This window comes from Rhineura floridana, chromosome 4 (genome assembly GCF_030035675.1).
Source record: "Rhineura floridana isolate rRhiFlo1 chromosome 4, rRhiFlo1.hap2, whole genome shotgun sequence".
In the NCBI taxonomy this organism is placed as follows: Eukaryota; Metazoa; Chordata; class Lepidosauria; order Squamata; family Rhineuridae; genus Rhineura; species Rhineura floridana.
The window spans coordinates 92,260,487-92,288,305 of NC_084483.1; the positions used below are offsets into that span (position 1 = coordinate 92,260,487).

The 27,819-nt window shown below is 39.6% G+C and overlaps 1 protein-coding gene across 5 annotated transcripts; it reads right to left on the reverse strand.

Annotated features, from left to right (window-relative positions):
* Positions 1–410: 410 nt before the first annotated feature.
* Positions 411–27,734, reverse strand: ZUP1 (zinc finger containing ubiquitin peptidase 1). 5 transcript variants are annotated; one of them, XM_061626297.1, is made up of 9 exons: positions 27,343–27,734; positions 26,186–26,296; positions 24,634–24,743; positions 11,554–11,722; positions 8,356–8,544; positions 3,401–3,569; positions 2,545–2,696; positions 686–903; positions 411–576 (listed from the first exon to the last, which is right to left on the reverse strand). In XM_061626297.1, the coding sequence occupies exons 1-9, from the start codon at positions 27,437–27,439 to the stop codon at positions 529–531; spliced, it is 1,263 nt and encodes a 420-aa protein (XP_061482281.1). In that variant the 5' UTR covers positions 27,440–27,734; the 3' UTR covers positions 411–528. The 5 variants fall into 5 exon arrangements, with proteins under 5 accessions (XP_061482281.1, XP_061482285.1, XP_061482282.1 ...); XM_061626301.1 differs by lacking the exon at positions 27,343–27,734 and adding an exon at positions 27,170–27,271; XM_061626298.1 differs by lacking the exon at positions 27,343–27,734 and adding an exon at positions 27,024–27,119 and having other exon boundaries at positions 8,356–8,472.
* Positions 27,735–27,819: the final 85 nt, after the last annotated feature.

The window sequence follows — 27,819 nt, forward strand, 5'->3', positions numbered from 1 at the left end:
GGCTTGTTTTAGGATAGTTTACTGGTGTCTCTACCATCCTTTGTAATCCTTGCATGTGTGAATGAATACTGGCTCCACCAACATTTCAGCTATCCTGTGATCTTCATGCCCCGTTGCCTTGGTATGTACAGCATCCCATAATACCAGAGACAAAATGTGCAATTAAGGTAAGTGTGGCCAAGATTACTTTACTGCAATAGGAACATGGGCTGATGCAATTTTAGCACAGATGTTTTTTTCCCTGACACACTGAAAAGAGCAGCACAGATCAGTTTTGTACTGTTAACTTTCATGTAGACCGAACATTTCCTAATCTGAGCACATTTTAATGTACTCTATGGTAATGAGTAATTCAGGATGAGATATTGCACTTTCACAATCTGGAATAATAGAGAGGTCAACGCAGAGACTTAATTTTTCCCCAACATTTATTTTGCTTAAAAAAATGTACTTCGCCCAAGAAGTTGTGTAAATGTACCAAGATCTCTCCTGCAACTTTCTTCTTAATATTCCTCAGCATTCTTTATTTCAGGGAATCCGCTGAGCTGTGAAGAGTTGAGAAGCCTGCCTATGAGCCTTAAGTGGGAGCCAAACAAGAGTTAGAATGTAGCATTATTACTTTTATTTGCACCATAGTAGATCAGTAAGATATTTCATCAGATGGGCTTGTTTTTATAATACTTACAACTTTTTCCTCAGTTGTCAGTACACCATCTACAGCCACTAGCTGGTACTGTTTATGTTTTAAGCTGCCCACAAATCTTCTAAGCAACCTGAGACTGTTTCCATCAATGCCTTTTAAGAGTTTTTGCATTTCCTGTGAGGGGCAACCTGGATCAAATATCAGTAGACACAAAGTTTTGTTCTTCCTTTCTTCTATTCCAAGAATAGTACGACTATGACCTAATTTTAAAAAAGACACAAAAAACACTCATTAAATGTACATACTTTTCTGCTGAACACATGATCTACAAATCCATTAGTGAAACCCTAAACTGGGGATGCTTACATACAGAATTGCAACAGTTATAAAAACAAACTATTTGTATGAATGTCCTTTAACAGTAAGTTTTATTTATAATAAAGTTTCTATCCCACAATTTTCTCTCCCAATGACTTTCAAAACGGCTCACAAAAGCAGACAAAAAAAACAGTTAAAGACACAGAAAACCACATAGCTTTAAAACAGCATAAAACCAGAACCGAGAGAAACCAAGCAGCATGGATTACAGTCTAATTAACAGTAAACTCAAAAACCCTGCTGAAGATATACAGGTTTTCTGACACCAATGAAAAACAGACAAGGAGACATCAAGCTTAATTTCTTGGGGCTCAGAGTTGTAAATACAGAGTGCTGCCACAGAAAAAGCCCTCTTGTGAGTTGTCACTAGCCATGCCTCATAAGTCAATGGAATGTGCTAGAGGCCCTCATCAATAGATATTAAAGGGTGGGCAGATGACCATGGGAGGAGTGGCCTGGTCCCAACCTATTAAGGACCTTAAAAGGTAATAACCAGCACTTTATATTACACTCTGATATGGACAAGCAGTTTTACCTCATTAACAGTGACACAACAGTGTAGCTGCTATAGCCTGAAGTAGAAAATGAACCTTACATAGGTACAAGTTGTCTTGCAAATAAGCTATACCTTTACTGAACATACACAGTATAACGACATACAGAAAAAGAAAAGACAGGGACCCAATGGAAAGAAATCTTCCTCAATTTGATTTTTGGTAGGAAAGTTTGGTGGATGCATTATTACAAAAGTGTTGGAACCTTGGGTAACAAATCTTTGGCATGTAAAATTGTTCCAGGACCGAGACTGTCCTCAGAACCTCTTGATGCAGCCCTTCAGGCAGTACAGATGCCCCTTGTCTACTCTGCTCCCATTCTGGCCCATCGTTTGCAACATTTAACAGGAACACAGTGCAAGGCAAGGCAGGAGATAAAATGAACACTCAAAATTACCAGAAGCTCTTGAGGAATCTTGCTTATAAACCAGCAAATACACAGATCAGTTAGAAGGAAAGCATGAAATATTCAGGGGAAAGCTAAGAAAAATTGCTATTTCCAGAAGAGTTATTCCACCACAAAAAGGTATTCAACTCCTACCTCCATCCCAACAGGGATGGGGCAGCTCAGTAGTAATACACTCTGCCAATAAGCATGGCTTTCCTATAGGGTTCTGCCAAAGGACGGGTATAGGAATGAACACGTTAGGCTCGATTCAAAGCTGCAGTACTCCCAATAGACACATTATATCTCAACTGAGACATAAGTCAGCTCCTAGTCAAACATGGGAGTTGACATAACTGATCTTTTGATAATCCCAAATTAAATATCCAAGCACTAACATTTGAGAATTACATTATATTTGACCATTACAATTAAGTCAAAAAAATTGCTCTGCTCTCCCATGATGAAGTATGATTCATTAAACAAGGAACTGGGCATAGGAACAGCAGTAATGAGAAGAGTAATGCATATTCATACTTAGAATATTTTTTATAAAAGAAAAGGGAGGGGGAAGTTGTGCTGACCTTGGTGCTGAAGATAGATTGGTGGCTTAGAGGTACACACAACTTTTGCACCATTTTCCTTGTCTGATGAGTAATAGTTTAATACCCACTCCAGCAAACGAGGATGTGTTCCTGAAGGGCCAGTTGGCTGGTAAAAGTCAATGACCTGACACCTATGAGGCAGTTAAATGAAGCCTCTATTAATTGTTAGTTTAAAATGTCAAATAGCATCTTTTGTTTAGTGTATTAGTCTCTAAGTTCTACTACTGTTAAAAATCTTACACCCTAGCACATATCAACTGCACATTTCTTAGTTTGTATTTGTATTTACCTCAGGTACTTAGCTCCCCCCAGTGTGAGAATGCAAAGTATAAATACTATGAATTGTTTTTCTTGATTTTTTTTAAAAACCACTTCTGCTATTTTAATCTGTTATGTTATTTTTACAACTTTTTATTTTCTATCTATCCTGGTTTGAAATATTGAGAGATAGGATATACATTTCATAAACAATCAGACATACTAGTTCATACTTTTCCTATGAAGCCCAAGCTATTGAAATGAACATCTGCATTAATAAGAACTTTGCTGCTGTCACAGGTTTTTCACACACAGGTAGACTAAGATAGTAATAGAGCAATCTTTTTTTAAGAAGAACAAGGAAAGATGCTATGAGGAAGGTTCCAGACAATTGATTCGCCAATTGCCCCCACAGATTTTCATTAAAGTATTTCAATATTTTATCCTTTGGGAAATACCATCTCTATATAGAACTTCAGTTTCTGTGAAGTTACATAAAATCACTCACAGAACTGGTGTCCTACGTTCAAACTAGCTCAGAGTTAAAAACTTCCTTCCTTTGATAGGCAGTACTTACTTTAGCCTGAGAGAAGTTAAGAGTGAATAAATTTCACATGCTCCTATCCAAGCCTTAGTTCCCCGTAATGTGCTGTTGAAGTGAGAAGCTCCTTGGGGGTCAAAACCTTCTTTCCATGCATCTTCAATCAATGACTGAATTTTTGGAATACAAGGAATTGATGAATTATCTAAAAAAAAAAAAAAACCCCAGAGGGCAACATTCAAGTTGTAGCTATGAGAAGGAAAAATTGAAGTTACCATAAATTTCTGTTCTATGGTTTTGAAAGTGCAGCAGTTTACTTTTGGGGAATTATCTCCTCTTTGTCATCAGACAAGGCTTCCAGCAAAAATGACACATGCAGAAAGGGCTTCCTCTCAGCTCAAGCATGGGTGAGACCTAAGGAGGTTATTGTCTGGGTGGGAAAGTTTAATCTCTTGCAGACCAATGGGTGCCTTAAACACTACAAGAACTTACATAAATACCCTCAGAGCTGAAAAGAGACAGCAGGAAAACTTCTCCATTGGAAACATTTGTGGAGACTGCTTTTCAAGGATATCCCTGCTATCATTAATTTCTTATGTAGTGAGTGGGCCGCTTCTTACAAAATCTTAAAAGGGCTGGATGTTATCATTCTTAGGTGTTCCATTAATTAATCTCTGACTGGGATGGTTCATCTTGAAGCTCAGCAGTTATCAGAACACAAAAATAATCTGTTAGGTGTTAGGAAGAGAAATCTAATTCTTGGAAATGCAATAAAACTGACTTTGAGTAATTGGGCAAGATGCAGGCCTTGGAGGCAGTTTTCAGCATCCAGTGACAAAATTATGACAGCTGGTGCTGTTGGATGCAACTTATGGCTGATGCAAGCCAATAAATCTGGGGTGGACTGCTGACCTCCATGTGCTGACTGAAGAGATTGCCACTGGTTGCTTCAACTGCAGCATTAAAATTGGTGTCCTCTATTGTGAGACACTGCAGAATGACATGGAGTATGGTTAGGCAGCACACAGAGTAAGTAGATATAACTGAACAGCCACTTTGCTGTGCTCCCACTCTAAATGAACAGCGGTGTCATGGATTTGGCACTGGATGCAAGGGTGGGAAGCCACACAGAAGCTGTACAAGGAAAGGAAGCCTGTTTCTCCTTAGGAATACTTTTCTCAGCTCACTTCCGGGAAGGGTGACTTAGCCTGTGCCTGCTTTTGAGACGGGCTCCTGCCTCAAAAGAAGCTTATTCAGATATATCAGTCAGATTTTTTTTTTTTTGACTGATTAAACTTCTCCCGGGTAGGGAGAAACGAAGAGATTAACCTCAAAGCCTATTTTTGTTGGGACGACCAGATCTCATTAATTTATGGGACGAGGTCCAGCCGACGAAGGTGGGACGGATTTTCAACAACAAGCTCTATCTGATAAAGCGAACGTTCATCTTATCTTCTAAGAGAGAACGCACTAACAGGCAAGCACCCTTCTTTCTATATTTTTCTTTTACTTGACTTAAATTGTTGCTGTTTAAAAGAGATTTGCCAGATTGATCGGTTTTTGACATCTCACTGGGGAGCCATAACTTCTCTCTGCTACTCACTAATTAATAGCTTATCTCTGTTTTTGTTGCAAAAAGCTGTCCTGGATTTGCATTCTAAAGATATACACAGAAGAGGGATTTCTATTCCAGATTTTTATTTTGAAGAATATTATATTGTCTGAGACTACTCTCTTTTTGGTCTATTTTATTTTGACGAATCTGTTTCCTGACGACCGCCATTAATTGTTTCGATCCTGGGAACTGCATTTTGTTTACTTAAGCATGGAGAGATAAGGCTGTCTGCTCTGTTTATACTGTGATGTCACCAAGTTTGGAGTATTAACCCAATTGTTGCTGAAATAAGAAGTGGTTTTCCTATATTTTTCTTTTAAAATGGCAATTAAGAAAGTGGCTGAGAATCTGGAAATAACTATGTTTCAGAAAATAATGGATGAGATTGAGATAACGAAACAAAACCTGCGACAGGGTTGTAAGGAGCTGAAAATTGAATTGAGTAAAATGAAGCAGGAGATTAAAGATATAGGGGTCCCTGTGAGAGAGGTGACCCTGGAAGGGGTCCCTGTGAGAGAGGAGATTGGAACAAACGTGGAACAGGAAAAAGATTTGGAGTCTATGGACTTTAGAAACAAAATCTATTGTTTGGAGACACAGGAGATTAAAGACATAGGGGTCCTTGTGAGAGAGGAGACCCTGGAGACTGGAACAGGGGTCCCTGTGAGAGAGGAGACCCTGGAGACTGGAACAGGGGTCCCTGTGAGAGAGGAGATCCCGGAGATTGGAACAAACGTGGAACAGGAACAAGATTTGGAGTCTATGGACTTTAGAAATAAAATCAATTGTTTGGAACTCAATGTTATCTCTGAAGAAATTAATGAAGATTCTAGAGATAAAGTTATCAATGGCATGGATAATCTTCTGGACTGGAATGATGTGATGGAGCCCAATATAGAGAAAATCTATGGAATTAACTGCAGCCATGTGACAATGGAAAAACTTTCAAGAGATGACCCAGTGTATTTTGAAAAAAAGAACAGAGATATGATTTTACAGCAGTATTTCAGCAACCTATTCAGAATGGATGGCAAGAAAATATTTGGGATAGAGGTAATTCCCATCAGACTCTTACTATATGACTATGGCTTTGACAGCAAGATTATTATGGAATACTGATAATGGAAGATTGGATACTGAAATTACTGGACTTAACAAGACTACTGAAGATGGAAGATGGAAAATGGAACTAATAGGGATAATAGAACAATGGCTACTGAAATTACTGAACCTAACAGATTCTGATGTGATGGATTAATTGAAATGTTTATTTTGACTATGGTTATGACAATAAGATTATCATAATTAGTAATGAGATGGATTAATCGATATGCTTATCTGGAAAAAAAAATTGATAGATATATTTCTTAAAGAATTGAAACCTCTCTTTGACTTTTTGTGGAAAGAATAAAGTAATGTTTATGAGATTTGATGATTAAGTAAGATAACTACTGGAGGAAAGTGATTTTATAATATGACTTAAGAGACAGGATTGTTATATATTATAGACTTATAACTGATTTGATCTTTGACAAATGGGAAGTCAATATTTTACTCTTTATTTTTTATTTTTGTTTTTTTTTCTTTTTTTCTTTTTGTTTAACTATTTTTGATTTTGTTTTTTGTCTTTGAATGTTTTATGATTTCGTCTTGTATGTTTTATGAAAATCTGAATAAAAATTATTGAAAAAAAAAAAAGGAATACTTTTCTCAGCTAAGCATGACCCGAGCCCCTTCTTGAAAAGGTGCTTCTCTTCTTCAAAGTGAATAAGCTGCTGAAGTAAAATTCAAATGATGTCAAAATTGGTTGGGTACGAGCTATGCAAGAAACCTGCTGACTGCTAGCTAGTGCTGGTCTGGGACCAGAAGGGACGCCCTTCCCTCTGGAAGGCTTATTTTGTCCACCAGGAAGAAACAGTTGGCTTAAGTAAAAACTGCTCCACCTCAGAACCACTAGAGAATGCCATATTTAATTTACAATACAATCCTATGATTGTTTACTGAGAAGTCAATCCTGCCAAGTTTAATGCAACTTACTTCAGTGTAAGGTCAATGAAATGAATTGTATCAATATTTTTTAATACATCAGCAGAATGACCTTGACAGTTGGTACAATATAGTGCCCCTGATTCAAATCTTATCTTAGGCATGAATTCACTAAATAGCATTAGACAAGCCACCACTCTCGCCTCAGCCTGCATTACTGGATTAATGCAGCATATAAGGTGATGCCAATAACCAACTAGATGGATCATTGGTCTGAATCTAGCCTAGTTCTCACTGAGGTGGAAAAATGTACAGCTGAAGATCATTTAGGTCTCATCTTGAATCCTGCGTCCAGTTCTGGTCTCTGCACTTCAAGAAGGATGCAGACAAACTGGAACAAATTCAGAGAAGGGCAACAAGGATCATCAGGGGACTGGAAACAAAATCCTATGATGAGAGACTGAAAGAACTGGGCATGTTTAGCGTGGAGAAGAGAAGTCTGAGGGGAGATATGATAGCACTCAAGTACATGAAAGGTTGTCACACAGAGGAGAGCCGGGATCTCTTTTTGATCATCCCAGATTGCAGGACTCGGAATAATGGGCTCAAGTTGCAGGAAGCCAGATTTCAACTGGACATCAGGAAAAACTTCCTAACTGTTAGAGCCATGCGACAATGGAATCAATTACCTAGAGAGGTAGTGGGCTCTCCAACACTGGAGGCATTCAAGAGGCAGCTGGACAGCCATCTGGCGGGAATGCTTTGATCTGGATTCCTGCATTGAGCAGGGGGTTGGACTTGATGGCCTTATAGGTCCCTTCCAACTGAAAACTTCTCCATACAGGTAAATTCCCTAAACATTGAAGACTAGACCAGAGAGAAAAGTTCTATAGCCTAACTGTCTTCCCAACATGTTTCCTACATATCAATTTGTGTGGGAGAGCATTCCATCATACAAGCTTCCACTCAGTCTGACACAGGTTTACCACCTCAGTAGAAGGTACCTTTACATGGCTCACAATAATTATGAAGTGAACACTTCAAGTGATTGTTAACTACTAATAGTACTACTACACAACAACAACAAGAAGATATGCAACTTTGGTATACAAGTCTGTATCATTCAGCTGTTACGTTCAATTCTGTTGACTGCATTCATATGAGTTTTAAAATGAATACTGCTGGTCAGTGACACCCAACATCATTTTCTATCCTATGAAAAAATCTCAGATACTGTTCTTCTATCCACTTATATGATTATTTTAAGCCCACATTATGCAGACATCGCAAAATGAGTTGTAACATAGGTCAACATAGACATACTTTCTTAGCAAGTGTTCAAGCTGACAGATGTGGCACTGGCAACACAATTCTATGTGAAAATGCATACCTTTCAAGCAATCTTCATAGGTGCTGTTTCTCAAGAGAGAAGAAAGCAGCATTTGGAAGTTCCTATAACCGCAGCCCCAACCTCTGTCTCCTAAAGAACAATGGAAGTGGTCCACTCCTGTAGAAAGCCACACATGCTTTATGTCCTTACATTCATTCTGATAGTACTGACACAGTGCTTCAGTAACTCCTGATTTTAAAAAGAGGACAGAGGGAGAGAAATAATATATACATTTATGCACGCCTGTTTACTGATGATACATCAACAACTGTCATGCAATTTACAAGATGCAACCAATATGGGGGAGGGGAATCTTGGCAGCAGGAACCTGCATAGCTGTGGAAAGAACATGGAATAACAAAGTTTAGTAGTTAATAATTTAATACATGCAGATGGAAGACATGAACCTGTTCCTCAGCTACAGATTTACTATATTGCCTTGGACAAGTGATCCAAGGCCTTACAGTGATCAAGAGAGCCTAAGGTACATGCAATTAAGAGTGAAAAATAAGTGGCATACTACGTTCCCCCTTATTTTAGTGAATTTAATAGAATCTCTAAATTTTGAAGCTAAACCAGTGGTGAAAATATTATAAATTCATTTTAAAACATGGCAAAATGCAAAAGAATGATAAAGTAGTCACCATAAGAATTACTGCTTGAAGCCAACAGCTATCATAAATTGTGGCTGGGGTCCCTAATGTGGCACCTGTGGGTACCACAGTGTTCTCAGATATCACCCCCCTATATATGTGTGTGTGTGTGTGTGTGTGTGCGTGCGGTTGGAGGGGGTGGCCTGCTTCTTTTGTCTGTGTTTTGTTTGTTTGGGGAGGTGTAGTGTTTTCTCTGTTTTGGGTGGGTCTGAACATCACCAGTTTTTCTTCAGTGAAATTATTTATTATTATTTTATTTACAACCTGCTATTCATTGAATATTTTTAATCCCAGAGCAGGAAAAAAGTAATAAAGATAAACAGAGAAAAAATGTTCAAAAATTACGAATCATAAAAACAGGTCCAACAAACAAAATAACAATTCTGTCATAAGGCAAACAGGCAAAACTACACCAAGGACAAAAATTAAATTTTCCAATTTAATCAAATACCTAGGTAAAAACAAACATAGGACATTCACAGACATTAAACAACCAATGGTGTTAAGGATATTTTATGGTGCGCACAAGGGTTCTCTCTCTCTCTAAGATATCTAAGTGTGTCCCTGGACCCAAGAAGGTTGGGGACTCCTTTGATATGGTAATGTCAATTTATAAAGGAAGCAGCAAGTATGCAGGGCTGGCAAGGCAAAGAGCCATCTTATGTTCCATAGCTGCCACCACTATACAGCTTTATTTAGCTAGACAAGCAGTATGTTACCTTTAAATCATTCAAGAGATACTTGGTATAATATATTATTTATTTAATTTATATCCCGCCTTTCCTCCCAGGAGGAGCCCAGAGAGGCAAACACCTTTAAAACATCTTTTAAAAACAAAACATTGTTAAAAATAATTTTTAAAACATATATCTAAAAACAATTTCAACACAGATGCAGACTGGGATAAGGTCTCTACTTAAAAGGCTTACTGAAAGAAAGTGCTTCAATAGGTGCTGAAAATGCAACAGAGATGGCACCTAATATTTAAGGGGAGTGAATTCCACAGGATAGGTGCCATGACACTAAAGACCCACATTCTATGTTGTGTGGAACAGACCACCTGATGAGATGGTATCTGCAGGAGGCCCTCACTTGCAGACTGTAGTGATCAACTGGGTATAAAAGGGGTAATGAGATCTTTCAAGTATCCTTCTCCAAAACTGAATAGGGCTTTATACACCAAAATCAGCACCTTGAACTTAGCCCAGTAGCTAACTAGCAGCCACTGCAATTCTTTTAGCAGCCAGGTGATATCCTGCCCCAGTAAATAGTAACACTGCTGCATTTTGCTTCCAGATCAACTTCAAGGGCAGCCCCACATAGAGCGCACTACAGTAATCCAGCCTGGAGGTTACCAGTGCATGGACAACAGTGGTCAGGCTATTATGGTCCAGAAATAGCTGCAGCTATTTTACCAGCTGAAGCTCATACAAGGCACTCCTACCCACTGTGGCCATCTGGGCCTCTAGCAACAACGGTAGATCCAGGAGCACCCCCACACCATGAACATACTCTTTCAGATGGAGTATGACCCCATCCAAAGAAAGCAAGTGACCAATCATCTGGTCTCAGGAACAACCTACCCACAGTGCCTCCGTCTTGCTAGGATTCAGACTCAGTTTATTGGCTCTCATCTAGCCCACCACCAGGTCCAGGCACCAGTCCAGACCTTGCACAGCCTCTCCTGATTCAGATGTTACGAAGAAATAGAGCTGACACCTCAAATCTCCTAATGACTGCTCCTGGTGACTTCATATAAATGTTAAACAGCATGGGGAACAAGATGGTACCCAGATTGCAATGGGCCAAGATAATCTGTTTCATCCAAGAGTGCTTGCAGTACTTGCAGTTGCTGCACCACAACCCTTTGAATCACATTCTCTAAAAAGGGGGCATTAGCTGTCACAAACCAAAGGGTCCAGGCAGTAGTTGTCACAAGCCAATAGGTTCAGGGTGGGTCTTTTCATGAGTGGCCTCTTTCAGGGTAGCTGGGACCACTCCTTCCTGCAAAAACACATTGACCACAACCTGGATCCATTCAGTCATACCCCCTTGGCATATATATTAAGATACCGTGAACCCAAGCAGAAGCAAGACAGCATTTGGTAGGAGTTATTGAGAGAGCTTTATGACATTATTAATCCTTAGGTAGACAGCAAACCTACCATATACACCAGAGAACTATATCATGTCTACTTGCAGAAACAAAATTTAGTGAAGGCAACCAAAAACACCTTGAAGACTGTCAGTTCTCTACTTTAAGCACCATGATTGAAAAATAGATTATAAATTGCCTGATTATTATGTGTAAATCCTGTGACAAAATGTCAATTTACCTTAGCACTATTATTTTAATATGGATTGCAGGAATCACCATTGTTATATCTCAAGGCCATATTTTTATCTTGCAGGGAAAAAAATCCTTTGCAATCTGCAACATGTTATCTGTATGACACAACACACTTAATCAATGGCTTTTCATTAAATAATTTTTAGACATCTCAATCAGACCTTTCAGGAAACTCACATATTCTTAATTACTGACCTGAAGTCTTTGTCTTTCCATCATCAATACCAAAAGCTAAGGATTCCATCATTTCAGCTGTTCTCTTATGATAGTCAGATGGTGACATTTTTCCAAAAGCCACTTCCTTTTCCAAGTTTTTTAGTGACTGCTGCTTGTATCCTCCAGAACCATCCAAACCATATTGCCTCTGTTAAGGATATAAAAAATATTAGTGGCTCTTGGAGGAAAAAGCTTTGTTACTGCATGTAATCCTGCCTCAACCTTGCATAGGAGAGGAAATACAAAAGAGCTATGGAAGCTGGGTAAGGAAAACTAAGCTGCTCATGCAAGACTTAAGTGTAATCTTTGTTTTAGATAATGTTAGGTCAAAACTAAAATTCTGAGCCGTCCCTTTACCTTACTCACCTCACTTCACCCCGGGAAGAGTGCGGAGCTGAGTCTGCATGAACCCACTGCCAGAGACCCAGGAAATAAGACAACAAGTACCTTTGGCAAAGGGAACCCACCCTGTCCAGCAAGATGCCTTCCAGAAATGGGAACCTCGTTTATTGAACGGGGTCAGATTATATACCCTCACAGAGAGGCTACAGGTCAGGGGAATGAACACCATAAAACATAAAGAACTACATATCGGCATATAGGTCATGGCAAGAGGGGGAGAAGGAGAGGAAGGGGAGGGGAGGAATTTGCCAGGGACGTGTTGCCCCTCTTGCAAATCAGTTGTGCGTACTGTTACAGCCTTGAGATAAGGGTTGGTGCCAGAGTGCCTAAAACAACTAAAAACATCAAAACAAAAGGGCAGGAGACAGAGATCATACAGAACGCATTCTTGTGGAGCAAAGTCTTTCATCCTTTGACACATTTCTGCTAAAGCTCAATAAACATGTGAAGGTGTGAATTCAGCTTGCAACCTGAGCCAAGTTCTTTCTGGGAGGAGAGATCAGGTTAGGGGCAAATAAACCGACATCAACTTTATTTCATCCTTAAGTCATTTTAACTCAACAATAACTATAATCAGGATTGGAATGTAGCTCAACCTTCTAGAGGGATCTGCCCAAAGGAGACCTATGCTACTTCCTCACAGCTAAATCAAACCTGGGGAACAATGAAGAATGTGATTGGACGCCAAAGGCTTTTTCCTGATTGCTGGCTGAAATCAGAGAGCTAGTGATAGAAGGCAGCTAGAAGGATGCCTAGGCTGAGAAGTGGATCACTCATCAGGGAAAACTCCCTAAGCTGACAAGCAGATTCTCAAGAGCCAGCAGCAAAAACTGGGGCAACTATCTGCAGAAAGACAACAGAGCCAGAGTAAGTCATTATAAAACAGTTTATAAAAGGAAGATCAACTATTTAAAAAGAAGCTTTGTCCCTAAAGTGGTTTAAGCCCAGGCTGAGCTTTCAAGCACATTTCAGGTTACTCAGAGGGCAAAAAATAGCCAGGCTGCTGAGCTACCACATGTATTACTTCCACTGCTTACTGACAAGAACCAGAGTAAACTTCTGAAGGAGGGCTGTTAGGTGGTTCTAGGTACCACCACTCTCTGTTTAAGACATTGCAAGCTGCCTCAAGACATGTACTCTTTTTAAAGTAAAGATTAAATTAAACCAACCATTTTAACAGAAAGTACAATGTTCAGGTTGGTGAGCATACACATATATTGCAAAAGGAAGAGCTGCCTCCAATGGAGCCTGAGATATTCTGTCCTTCTAGTTGTGTGAAAACACTTCCACAAATGCAGGCAGAGGTGAGAAGCCTTCCATCTTCAGCATCTCTTTGATCCTGCCCTCAGTTTTTGGTGTTAGTAATTTTGAGATGCACACCTTAACGTGGTGAGGGGGTTTGAGAGTGTTGAAGAAGCTGAGAGCAATGCAGTCAGGAGTGTAGACCAAGAGGCTAGACTCCTAGCAGGGGCACCTAAGGTGGATTGGTCAAAGCTGAGACACCAGACTAAGATGCATCCAAACTCAGAGGAAGGCAATGGTAAACCACCTCTGAATACCTCTTAACACGAAAACCCTATGAACAGAGTATCCAAAATGCAACACGAGATAGTGCTGGAAGATGAGACCCCCAGGTCAGAAGACACTCACCGGCTACTGGGGAAGAACAAAGGACAAGTACGAGTAGCGCTGTGACTAATGACGCAGCTGGGTCAAAGCCGAAAGGAAGCCCAGAGACTGATGCGCACAGATGCGAAAGGAGAGTCCGGAGTTGTACAACGCACACAATAGGAACATGGAATGTGACAAGCATGAACCAGGGAAAGTTAGAAATTGTCAAGCAAGAAATGGAACACATCAACATTACAATACTTGGTGTGAGTGAATTAAAATGGATGGGAATGGGACATTTTCAATCAGGCAACTACAAAATATTTTATGCAGGAAATGAGAAATTAAGAAGAAATGGGGTTGCTTTAATAGTGAGAAGTGATGTAGCAAAAGCAATTAAGAGCTACAATGGAAGGTTTGAACGAGTTATATCAATGAGATTAAATGGGAAACCTATCGACATAACCATCATCCAAGTCTAATGCTCCAACGGCAAACCCAGAAGAAGAGGAATTGGAGAGAGTTTATACAGAAGTACAGGAAGAAATTGATCACACACTAAAACAAGATGTGCTGATAATCATGGGGGATTGGACTGCAAAAGTAGGGAACAGAGAAGAATTAGGAATTGTGGGGAAATGGGGCCTAGGAGACAGAAATGAAGCAGGAGAAAGACTTATTGAATTCTGTGAAGCCAATAATTTGTTTCTTGCAAACACATTTTTTGAGCAACCGAAAAGACGACTGTACACATGGACATCACCAAATGGTCAATACAGGAAACAAATTGATTATATAATTGGCAGCAGAAGATGGAGAAGTTCCATACTTTCTGCAAAAACAAGACCAGGAGCAGACTGTGGTACAGATCATGAACTGGTCGTATCGAACATCAGAGTAAAGCTAAAGACCAACAAAGCAATCATAATGCCAAAATCAGAGCTTGGAAACGTTACTTTTTTGAACTACAACTCCCATCAGGCCCAGCCAGCATGGCCACTGGATTGGGCTGATGGGAGTTGTAGTTCAAAAAAGTAACTTTTCCAAGCTCTGACCAAAATACAATTTAAATAACATCCCAGAAGAATATAAAGATCAAATAAAGAACAGGTTTGAGGCTTTAAACTAAGTGACAGAGAACCAGAAGAACTATGGAATGAAGTCAGAGACATTATCAGGGAAGAATGCAAAAAGATAATATCTCTAGTTAAAAAGAGAGAAAGACCTCAATGGATGACTGAAGAAACTCTTAAAATGGTTAAAGAGAGAAGGAAAGCAAAAGCAAAAGGAGACAGAAACACAATCAGAACCCTAAATGCAACAATACAGCGACTAGTATGTAGGGACAAAGAGAACTATTACAATAGTTACTGTATAAAAATAGAAGAGGACAACAAAAAGGGTAGAACAAGAGCCCTGTTCCAAAATATTAGAGAAATGAAAGGGAAATTTAAACCAAGCGTAGGGATGTTGAATAATCAACAGGGGAACACACTGACTGACCAAGATGAAATAAAAGGAAGATGGAAGCAATACTCTGAAGAACTCTATAAAAGAGATGCCAGGATGACAGATTCATTCATGGAGGAACCATATGATGAAGAACCAGAAATTTCAGAATGTGAGGTGAAAGCTGCTCTTAAAATACTTGGAAGAAACAACTCACCAGGAACACACGGCATACCAATAGAGTTGCTACAAGCTACTGAGACTGAATCAGTCCAAATTTTGACTAAAATCTGTCAAGAAATATGGAAAACTAAACAATGGCCCACAGACTGGAAGCGTTCCATATACATCCCAATTCCAAAGAAAGGGGATCCCAGGGAATGCAGTAATTATTGAACTATTGCCTTAATATCCCATGCAAGTAAAGTAATGCCCAAGATTCTACAACAAAGTCTCTTACAATATATGGAGCGAGAAAAGCCAGACGTCCAAGCTGGATTTAGAAAGGGAAGAGGCACCAGAGATCTTATCGCAAACATACGTTGGATAATGAAACAGACCAAGGAATTTCAGAAGAAAATCACCCTGTGCTTTATAGATTACAGCAAAGCCTTTGACTGTGTAGATCATTTAAAAACTATGGAATGCTTTAAAAGAAATGGAGGTGCCACAGCATCTGATTGTTCTGATGCGCAACCTATACTCTGGACAAGAGGCTACTGTAAGGACAGAATATGGAGAAACTGATTGGTTCCCCATCGGAAAGTGTGTGAGACAGGGGTGTATTTTATCACCCTATTTATTTAATCTATACACAGAACATATCATATGGAAAGTGGGATTGGACCAATATGCAGAAGGTGTGAAAATTGGAGGGAGAAACATCAATAATTTAGGATATGCAGACGATACCATACTACTAGCAGAAACCAGTAATGATTTGAAACGAATGCTGATGAAAGTTAAAGAGGAAAGCACAAAAGCAGGACTACAGCTGAACGTCAAAAAGACTAAAGTAATGACAACAGAAGATTTATGTAACTTTACAGTTGACAACGAGGCCATTGAACTTGTCAAGGATTATCAATACCTCGGCTTTCAAGCTGCAAAAAAAAGTAAAAATATTAAAGTTATAAGAACTCATCATAGATGCCATATGAAATTTAAAAGACTTTTTAAGCTCCTAGAAACACCGAAAGACCCAACCAAAAAGAAGAAAAGAAAGAGAAAGAGAAAGAACCGCAAGACAAAGAACAAAATACCCTATGTTCTGGGAAATTCTCAATCAACGCCAACTGAAAACTTACAAGGAATATCAAATACAGATAATAAACCAGTTGAACCTACCCTTATATTGCAAAGTCAAGTTACAAAAACACAGGATCCGATAGCAGAGGTTAAGAAAAATAAAAACTTTTTATCTCCAATTCGAAATAGTAATGCGTGGGATCTAATCCTCAATGTGAAAAAGCTGGCCATAATAAACTATCCAAAGATATTTAACACAGAAAGAGAGAAAACAACATCTGATAAAGATCATGAAGGAAGTATCACCGGGAGCTATCCGGCTGGAAGATATTGTAAACATCAAATATCTTTTTTATAATTATATCAATGCAAGAGCAATAATAACATTCTTGGGGGAGGACAGAACGAGATTCTTTTATGGCAAAAGAGAACTACTATTAGAACATAACTTATACATCGCCCGGGTTTTTGAAAATCAAGCACTGCCGCAAAGATTAATGGCATCTTCCTTCAATATCGGTAATTCCATATCTCAAATGCAAGAAGTGTTTGAGGAGCAGCCGATTAGGGTGGATATAAAAGAAGCGGAAAATAATGATTTGAATAACTTCTTACCGGAAGAGATAACTCTGTTAGATACTTTTGCTACTCTATCTACCAAGGCAAAGACAGAAATATGGACTAAACTTGAAAAGCTAACAATCAAATTAAAAGAAATAGATTATAAAGGAGAATCCCAGAAGTTAACTGTTTCAAGGAATGTGAAAAGAACTAATCAAGAGTCGCACGAGCTGCCTGGAAACGAATTGAACATCAAAAGACCGATAGAAGACTCAACTTTGGCGTCAAATCTCTATCCTCAATGTTCTAAATGACAACATAGAAGCTCAAAACCTCCTTGGCTGAAGATTCTATCATGGAATATGGCCGGATGGTTGAATAAAACCATGGACCCAATGTGCATGAAATTCTTAGAGCAATTTGATATCTTACTTATACAAGAAACCTGGGTATTGGGAGAATTGGGTTTGGATGGCTACTCAGCCTATCAATTACAAGCCATACCTAGTAATAGAGGCGGCCGTCCAAGGGGGGGCATTTGTACGTTTATATCAACCGCAATTAATATTCCTATTATTAGGTGTAAATCTTTACCTGAATTAGCCATGGCTGTAATTTTAAAGCTTCCCAGCCATTCCTTGATTTTACTTAATGTGTACCTGCCGCCAAGTAAAGATAAAAAATCGGGCATGATTAAAATCGCCAAGCTGGAGAGTTACGTAATCAAACTAACTTCACTCCATCCTGAGGCTTCATTAATTGTAGCTGGTGATTTCAATGCCAGAATGGGTCCAACGGATGAAATACTGTTCACCAAATATCAAATAACGGCACCCTGTTTGGATGGTCCAAATAATATACCCACAAGACAATCAAAAGATAGAGGCATTAATTATATAGGCCTCTGTCTAATGCAGATGCTATTTAAATTAAACTTAACCCTTCTAAATGGGCGCACGAATGGTGACCTAGAGGGGGAATATTCATACCTCTCAAGTAGAGGAGCGTCCACTATAGATTTAGGTATTGTCTCTCAAGAATTGTATCAAATCGTCAGTAAATTCAGGATAATAGATCGACCTGAAAGTGACCATTCACCTATAAATATTGTGTTGTCGTTTGAAGAATGCCAAATATTTACAGATCCCCAAACATTCCCTAGCTCTGCATATGAAATTCGCCCAAATAGGATAAAATGGATACCCAAGATAGAAAAGGTGGTCACAGATAGATTAAACGCTCCCGACAGCTTGGCTTTAAAGAACCTTATACTGTCAAATACCCAAGAGATGAACCCCTATCCTCAATTTCAACAGTTAACAAATAAGCTCCAAATGACCTTGATGTCAAATACAAAAAGTAAATTCAACAATAAGATGAAATATTCTAAACCCTGATTTGACCAGGAATGTGTTGGAAAACAACAACAACTAATAATTACTTTTAAAATATACAAACTTAATCGATCTCAAGAGTCATTGCAGGCATACTGTGAAGCAAGGAGACAATATAAACATTTAATAATTAAAAAAAAGAAATTAGGATTGACTGAAATCTGGCGACGTCTCACTTATGCTTCTAAATTAAAGAATTCAACTCTGTTTTCGAGTTTAATTGGGAATAATTGGCCAAAAACATTTACCAATTCAGATTGTTATATCTCCCCGCGGGTATGGGAAAACTATTTTGCCAACATATATAAGAATGACTTGGAATATCAACCTAGATCCATCGGAAATAACCTGAATGTACCTGATTGGGAACCTGTAACTAAAAATGAAATTTTAGATCTGATAGCCAATTTGAAATCAAATAAAGCACCGGGTTCAGATAACTTCCCTGCGGAAATCTTCAAAACCAACGCTGAATGGTGGGCACCAGTACTGGCGACCCTATTTACTTACATCGATCATACTATGCTAATACCTGATGACTGGGGCATGGCCATAATTATCCCAATATACAAAAAAGGATCATTTTCCGACCCGGCCAATTTCAGACCTATAAGTCTGCTAAACATAATTAGTAAAATATATGCGGCCCACTTATATAGTAAATTAAATACCTGGGTAGAAAGTGAGGACATTTTAGCCCAAGAACAAGCAGGCTTCCAGGCGGGCCGTTCAACCATCGACCAGGCCTTGGTTCTTCAATATATGGTTGATAAATATACAGGGAAATCAGGGAGCGCCTTATTTGCAGCTTTCATTGACCTAAAGTCAGCCTTCGACTCAATATCTAGACCCAGATTATGGGAAAAGCTTAGTAACATCAATATGGATGCTCGTTTACTTGCATTAATACAAGGTTTATATGGGAACACATATCTCCGGGTAAGATGTAGTAATAAAGGCCATCTAACAAACCCTATACCCGTATCTAAAGGGGTCAAACAAGGCTGTATTTTGGCACCGCTTTTATTTAACATCTATATAAATGAGATAGTTAATTCCCTAGCTCCAGTTCTCTCCCACCCGCCAAGGGTTGCCGAAATTCCAAGATATATTCTTCTATATGCAGATGACCTTATATTAATTTCGAGAACACCCATAGGCTTAAAACGCCTACTCTCTGAGCTGGCGACATTCTGCTCTAATGAACACCTTAAAATAAATTATGAAAAGACAAAAATTATGATTTAAAAAAAAAACAAAATAGGCTGAATCACCTCTGGCGTCTAAACGGACACCTAATAGACCAAGTAGCAGCCTTTAAATATCTGGGAATAACTTTTCAATCTTCGAACTCTTGGCAACTGCATACGAAGATGGCAATTATAAACGCAAAAAGAACTCTGAAAGCCCTATTATCCTTTTTCTATAACAAAGGGGGACAAATTATACCTGCAATCATTAAAGTCTTTAAGGCAAAAATAATATGGCAGTTGGTATATGGCTCACAAGTTACGACATGCTTGAATTTTTCTGCCTTCGAGGCAGTGCAAACCATCTTCCTTAGAGCTATTTTAGCAGTCCCGCCCTGTGTACCTAACTTTGTTTTAAGACTGGAAACAGGATTACCAACTATTGAATCTCACATTTGGGCCCACAGAATCACTTGCTGGTTAAAATTAATATTTAACCCTACAGCACTGGCCTCTCGCACCCTAATAGATAGCTTCCAGTCTACATGGAAACAGATGTTGGTAGACAAAATATCATCTTTAGGTTTTTCCATCCCAATGATTTTAGATATGGGACATATAAAAGCTAAGGTAACTATCTTGCAGAGAGTCAGGGATATTGACTACGAACAACATTTGATGTTAGTTAGGAAACATAGGTATAACACCAAACCCCTGACTCTCATGTCATATTTATCCGATCTTACGCTACCTAAAAGGCGCAGAGCATTTACTTTGGCAAGATTCAATATTTTACCATCAGCGCTTCTAGAGGGCAGATTTAAAAAAGTACCATATAATGATAGAAAATGTCCCCGTGGAAATGGAGGAATCGAATCAGTCACCCATGTTTTACTACACTGTCCCTTTTACCGTGATCTCAGATCCCAGCTAATTATACCCATTTTAGATTCCTTACCCGGAAGGAATGAAACATTCTATATAGAATATCTGTTAGCTGATCACTTTACAGCTGTTACGGAGAAAGTGGCTAAATATTGTGCTGCAGCCATCCAATGTAGAAAAATTCTGATAAAGTGATTTTAAATATGATTCTTTTTAAATGTTTTTAAACTGTCCATGCCATTCTTAATATATGTATATTGGTGTATATATTTTTCTATGTTTTGCTGGTCTATGACCGTAATAAATGAAATCAATCAAATCAATACCTCGGTACAGTCATTAACCAAAATGGAGACAATAGTCAAGAAATCAGAAGAAGGCTAGGACTGGGTAGGGCAGCTATGAGAGAACTAGAAAAGGTCCTCAAATGCCAAGATGTATCACTGAACACTAAAGTCAGGATCATTCAGACCATGGTATTTCCAATCTGTATGTATGGATGTGAAAGTTAGACAGTAAAAAACGCAGCTGAGAGAAAAATCAACTCATTTGAAATGTGGTGTTGGAGGAGAGCTTTGCGGATACCATGGACTGTGAAAAAGACAAATAAAAGGGGGGTTAGAACAAATCAAACCACAACTATCACTAGAAGGTAAAATGATGAAACTGAGGTTATCATACTTTGGACACATCATGAGAAGACATGATTCATTAGTAAATATAATAATGCTTGGAAAAACAGAAGGAAGTAGAAAAAGAGGAAGGCCAAACAAGAGATGGATTGATTCCATAAAGGAAGCCACAGACCTGAACTTACAAGAGCTGAACAGGGTAGTTCATGACAGATGCTCTTGAAGGTCGCCAATTCATAGGGTCACCATAAGTCGCAGTCGACTTGGAGGCACATAACAATTTTGGGAAATTTTGCTGACATGACCATAATTAAGTCAAAATAATCAGCAGCTGGCTTACAGTCAGTGAAACCAGCTTGATAGAAATCCAGGATATTTTATTTATTATTTATTTATTTATTTGGTTACATTTATATACCGCCCTTAGCAAATAGCTCTCAGGGCGGTAAACAGCATAGGGTAAAATACATACATGGCAATAATAAAATCACAAAAACATATATGACATAAAAACAAATACAGTTAAACAGAAAATAAAAATAAAGACTTAGTATACAAGATTAAAAAGCTAAAAAGATTAGAGTGATTAAAATGCCTGGGAGCATAAAAAGGTCTTTACCTGGCGCCGAAAAGATAATAGTGTAGGTGCCAGGCGTACCTCTTTGGGGAGGCTATTCCACAACTCAGGGGCCACCACGGAAAAGGCCCTAGATCTAGTAACCACCCTCCGGGCTTCACAATGAGTTGGTACCCGGAGGAGGGCCTTCAATGACAAACGAAGCGAACGGGTAGGTTCATAGTGGGAGAGGCGTTCCACCAGGTATTGCGGTCCCACGCCATGTAAGGCTTTATAGGTCATAACCAACACCTTGAATCTCGCCCAGAAGCAAATAGGTAGCCAGTGCAGGCGAGCCAGAACAGGAGTTATATGCGAAGACCGACTGGTCCTCGTCAATAATCTAGCTGCCGCATTCTGCACTAGCTGAAGCTTCCGAACTGTCTTCAAGGGCAGCCCAATGTAGAGTGCATTACAGTAATCCAATCTCGAAGTTACCAGAGCATGGACAACTGAGGCGAGGTCGTCGCCGTCCAGATAGGGGCATAGTTGGGCTACCAAACGGAGATGGTAAAATGCATTCCGTGCCACCGAGGCCACTTGAGCCTCAAGAGACAAGGAAGGGTCAAAAAGAACCCCCAGACTACGGACCTGTTCTTTCAGGGGGAGTGTAACCCCATCCAGAACAGGATCCACATCCACCATCTGAGCGGGGAAGGCGTTCACCAACAGTGTCTCAGTCTTGGAATATAGGAATTTGGAGCCACTGGTTTCACTAGGAATTATTGCAAGTGTGTCTCAAATGAATAAATTTTAGAGTAACTCTCAGGGGAATAGATTCCTCTGTGAGTTGGGTCTTTTAGTGTGAAAGCATCTATGCTTTGAAGCTTCTTGGCTATTAACATTAGGCAGTCACCTTTACTATAGTGTTTTAGATGCTTGCTTAAAACAAAATCAGCAAGCCTATCCAGATATATTTTGTTATGGATACTTAGTTTAAAATTTATGCTGATGTATGTATTATTGATCATTTTGTATTCTTTTAAATACACCCCTTTAATATTATTTTATTATATGGTTTATAAATTTCCTAAATAAATATAGTTTTACAAATTGTATTGCTTCTGAACTAGACTAGTACAATTTAAAAAGCCCATGTATGTGATTCTGATAGTCAATAAGAAATAGCCAGTTATCTACTCGATCATTCTTTGTGATGTAATTTCTCAGAACAGAAATTAACCATGTTTCTATCCATAGCATTTAAAGGCTCTGTACACTTGTTTCTGTGTTTCCTTTCAAAGTGTGAAAACTCCCAGGAGAACTCAAGTCAAAAATTCTAAAAGCCTGTGCACAAGAAAACAAAGCTGCCAAACCGTGAGAAACTTAGGGACAGTTGTATGCTATGATACGATTGGCTTACAAGCAATCCAACTTGCTAGAGGCGGGAAGCAGCAAAGCTGGCGGAGGTGGAAATGGCGGAAGGGGCCACCAGCTGCTGCTCAGATGCCTCTTGGAGGGAAGGATGCTGGCTGCACCAAAGGGCGTAGTGAAAGGAAATAAATACGTATTTCCTTCTGCCACCCCTCTTCTTGGCATACTGGCTGCCACCACACAGGAGAGAGCTGAACGGGACCTGGATATCACATAAATCCCCCCAGCCACTCCTCCAACACACCCTCGGAGTGCCCCTTCTTCAGGCATTCTGCCAGCTTCCCTTATGCTGGGCTTCTCCAGAGGACCTTGGGCTGAGCTAGGATGAGGGACTTATGCCAGCGTAGCCTGACTGAGCAGGGACCCAGACAGCTAAGCCAGAGGTCTGCCACATCTAACTCCCCTCAACCCGGCATAAACAGCAGTTGGATTGGACCCTTACTTACCTTTGTTACAGTTTTGTAGCAAAGAAAGCTATGCCAATCATTAAGTTGTGTGTGTTAATAACAGAGCTTGGAAAAGTTACTTTTTTGGACTACAACTCCCATCAGCCCCAGCCAGCATGTCCACTGGATTGGGCTGATGGGAGTTGTAGTTCAAAAAAAGTAACTTTTCCAAGCTCTGGTTAATAAGGAGCAAGGTGAGAAGATTAAAATAATGAACAAAAATTCATTCAGAATAGCAGTGGTGAAGAAAATGACTCAGAAGATGCAATAGAAGCTTGCTCAGTGAAACATATGCAACTTGGGAATCCACCAGGATGATGGAATCCATGCTAAAGTTCTGCCACAGAGCAAGAAGCTCACTACACACACTAATGTGACTAAAAAAAACCCTAAATCTCCACTTTACATTGTTCCTGAGACGAGAAGGCTTACTGGATATCACATTCTCAAATAACAACTATTTGCTAATTTTTTCCATATTTAAAGAATATTCACTAACGGTACAGACATCTTTTTGGAACCAAATTCCTTTCAGCTGTATCATACAATATAGAAACAACACTGAAGCAATTAGGTTATAGCCACCCAGTGTATAAAATATATCCTGACCAAAAGAACAGGCTCTCTGCTTACGCAATTACTACCAAAAGTCAATTATCTATTACAATTATTTGTATGTGCACAAAATAAGTAGTGTTATATCTCAGTTAACAAAGTAGATGCGTTCCTGAACATTACTTCTTTAACAGAAACTTTGGTACCCGAGGTAGGAATAACATGAAAGAATAGGGATAGGTTCCTACACCTGCTCATAAATAGCGGGGGCAGCTTCTATGAATCATATTGGATTCTTCCCGCCCCAGCCCTGGGAGAAAACAAGAGATCTCTTTAATGCAAACACTCAGGCTTATCAGTTTCACCCTAGCAAAGCAAAGACACAGTCTGGTCAGTTTTAGCTTAAAGCAAAGGCACAAGCTTGAAAGTTTCTCCACAGCAAAGTAAAGACACAGTATGGTCAGTTTCACCCTTAAAGCAAAGGCACAGGCTTGTCAGTTTATCAATAGCTAAACAAAGCTGGTCAGTTTCACCTTAAAAAAGCTGTCCTTAAAAGGAGCTTTGTTCACTGAAGTATTACTGTATATAAACATACTGTACACTTACAAAACATTATCTCTGTATTTATCTACAAACATTATCAATAAGTTGGCAGAAAAGTCTACCAACATTGCAATTAAATCACCAATACCACACCTGTAGCTTTTGGAAATCTTCTCTTTCTTGTTTTGCTGCTGCTTCTCTTCTTTGTCTGTCTTCCTCATTCTGGAGATGCTGTGCCAATTCTAGATCAGTCAAGTTTCTTTCTATTGTTATGCAATATTATATAAAATAAAAGTCTAATGAATATTTCAACGCTCCAACTAACTGGTTATGTAGTACTTTTATGTTGTGCCACAGAAGACCTGCCATATTTGAAAGCATTGAATATTTCTGGAAATTCCAGAATTTTCAACCAAGTGTATGTTCTACACTTGTAGCACAATCGTATGCATGTTTACTGAGAAGTTAAATCCCACTTCTTGGGATTCTTTGGGGCTTTCTTAAATTCATTAATATGAATGCTTTACTTAGCTGTGTATCAACAGGACATTTCTGCCAAGCATTACTGCTTTCTGTTTCATTTCTTCTAATTAGTATATCTGTCATGTCTTGCTCTACATCCATCCTCAGCCCACAAATACACAGTAGTTGTACCCCAGACGCTTTGCTCACTGTCATGCATGTGCATCTTTGTCTGTTTTTTTCAGGATTTTTCAGAAGCAAGGGCTAGTAAATTAATTCCTGGGTAGGGCACTTTATTTTCATAAGATGAAACAAATGGCATTGCTTGCTTAAGGACAGGAAGTATTCATAATTTGAGAACTGAGTAAGTTGTAGAGCTTGGGTAGTTTAAAAATATAACTAAGATGGGCATAGCAAATAATCCTCCTAGTAAAAGGTATGCAATATGGAGCCAAGGGTTCAATCTCAGTGCCTGTGATGACCTACCAACCTTTGTCTTCCAGTATCAAAACCATGATATATATAGAGTACCTGACTCATTGTGTCATTTTTATAATACTTGATCTCAAAAATATATTTCTCCCATTTTAAGGCAGCCTTAACTTAGTGTAGTTGATTGATGATTCAGCTTTAAGGGTTGCTTATGCTTGCATTCAGATTTAACCATGCTATGCTAAAAAAGATGCCATTTTTTAATATGTATTTTTAGATGTTTTCTTTAAGTTATTTGCTTATCCATCTTGTATACAGGTATATGGCTTTTAAATGTTTGCACTGGTATAGTCTCCAGCATCAGAGGAAAAATGGAAATGGACTGCTTTCAAGTCGATCCTGACTTATGGCAACCCTATGAATAAGGTTTTCATGGTAAGCGGTATTCAGAGGTGGTTTACCATCGCCTTCCTCTGAGGCTGAGAGGCAGTGACTGCCCAAGGTCACCAGTGAGCTTCATGGCTGTGTGGGGATTCCAACCCTGGTCTCCCATTCTAACCACACCACATAAGACATGCAAAACAAACTTGGTGTTAATTCTGTAGCATTTTTTCCAGTTTCCGTGCATTATTTTCCATTACTCAGGATATGTAAATATGATATATGTAAGGGAATATGAAATCCTCTGACTTAATTACCTTACATTACTTGGATAAAACCAAGAAAAGCATACATTATCTCCTAAGCAAAACATAAAGTTTTAAATCAATAGACAAAATGTATAGTTCCTATTTTGGAATCTTCCCCTTACCTTCAAAAAAGCTGCATTCCTCCAAGTGCAATTCAATATGTTCCTGCAGTACTGCGTAGTCGGTACAAACAAGGTGACACATTGGGCATTCAAACAGCCCTTGACCATTTTCTGCATTAAAGCAAGGTATTCAGAATAAATGATGAAGTAAATTGTATTCTTCTGTTACAAAAAAATACTTTGTTTTCTAAACTCACATCCAGAGGAGTTCCGGGTTTGGGAGGTCCCTTAGTATAGTGCCTGCTAGTGGCCCCCACATGACATCTGCCAGCATTACCTAGTGGAAAGCAGGAGAAGCAGTGATGCTCATACAAGTGTGGGATGGCTTGGGAGCTGCCACTGACCTACAACACCCCTTATTGTTCCCAACATAGTATTACAGGAATCAGAATAGTGGCTCCAAGCTATCAGGCAGTCATTAGAACATCAAACTAGGAGGATCTTGGGCAGGTATCAGCAGTGCGCCATGCTACAGTCCTGGCAGCTGTCCACAGATGCCAAGTGCTGATACCAATCCTGCTCAAATCAGCATGAAAGAGCTTCTGTGGTCATGGGTTCACCTGTTCAGAGGTTAGAATCCAATTCCAGCACTGAACCAAACATCTGCACCACATGCATTTACAGTTGTTGGAATGACAGAATCACATTCCTCCACTCCCCAGTGAGATTTACAAACCTCCTTCCCAATGAATTTCTTTCTTCTCGAATATACCCTATGTTACTTTAAGCTGTAAACGTCTACTTGGAACCTGTTTTCTTTTTTTTACATTTTCAACCAGTACTCCAAACATGGAGTACATGATAGCCCCAGAAACTGCATACATATAGGGCATGTCACCTAAAGCCTCCTTCTTTGCCTTTTCTTTCTTCCATTTGTCAGGCTGGGTGAGAGAGAGAGAGATTGCGCGTGTGGCCCGACAAACTATAGGCGGAAGCATTCAGAGGGACAAACAGATATTCCGACAAGAGACCATTCCCACATACATATTCATCTAGCGGGCGACTCGCACGCGTGGGCGAGCGGTCTCTCCACAACCACCGCGGAGAGAACTTTCGCCTTGCCTCAAGAGCACAACGCCTTCCGCACTGTGGAGTCACGCAGCGAGGCTGATGCAATGATAATAAGCGAAGCGGCCCTCGAGGTCTCACTCACTCACCGCCGGCAGGAGGAGAAGGAGGTGCGCGGGCACCAGCGGGTGGTCCCCCCTGGAGAAGCCGCTGCTGTCCCTGTTGGGCTCTCACAGACAATTCCATCTCGGCGGGAGAAGCGCAAGAGGCACCAGCCGGGACCCAGGAAACAAAGGAGAGCCACGCCCCCTTGGCACGAAGGACCCAAAAATCTCACTCCGCCACGCCGGAGCAGCTGTTAGAAGGCGAACGCTTTCTTCTCTTTGCTCTCACGTTTCTCTCAGACTTAGAAAAAAAAAATCAAACATGCTCGCGCACGAAAAGATCTCCGCTTTCGTTTCCCAAATAGCAGTGGTGCATTCAGTCTCCTGAGCATGCGCAGTTTTCGTACTCTTCTCCACTTCACACTGGTAGAAAGAACAATTCTTCGTCCATGCTCTGGCAACTTAGATTACTGCAATGCACTCTACGTGGGGCTGCCTTTGAAGATGGTTCCGAAACTGCAG

What these genes read in the sequence shown, in the direction of transcription:
- ZUP1 (XM_061626297.1), bottom strand. Translation starts at nt 27,439, where the DNA reads ATGGAATTGTCTGTGAGAGCCCAACAGGGACAGCAGCGGCTTCTCCAG. An exon ending in TCCTTCTCCTCCTGCCGGCG is followed by an intron (nt 26,297 to 27,342) that starts GTGAGTGAGTGA and finishes GCTTTAATGCAG; the next exon opens with AAAATGGTCAAGGGCTGTTT. An exon ending in TTAACTTCTCTCAGGCTAAA is followed by an intron (nt 2,697 to 3,400) that starts GTAAGTACTGCC and finishes ACTGCCTCATAG; the next exon opens with GTGTCAGGTCATTGACTTTT.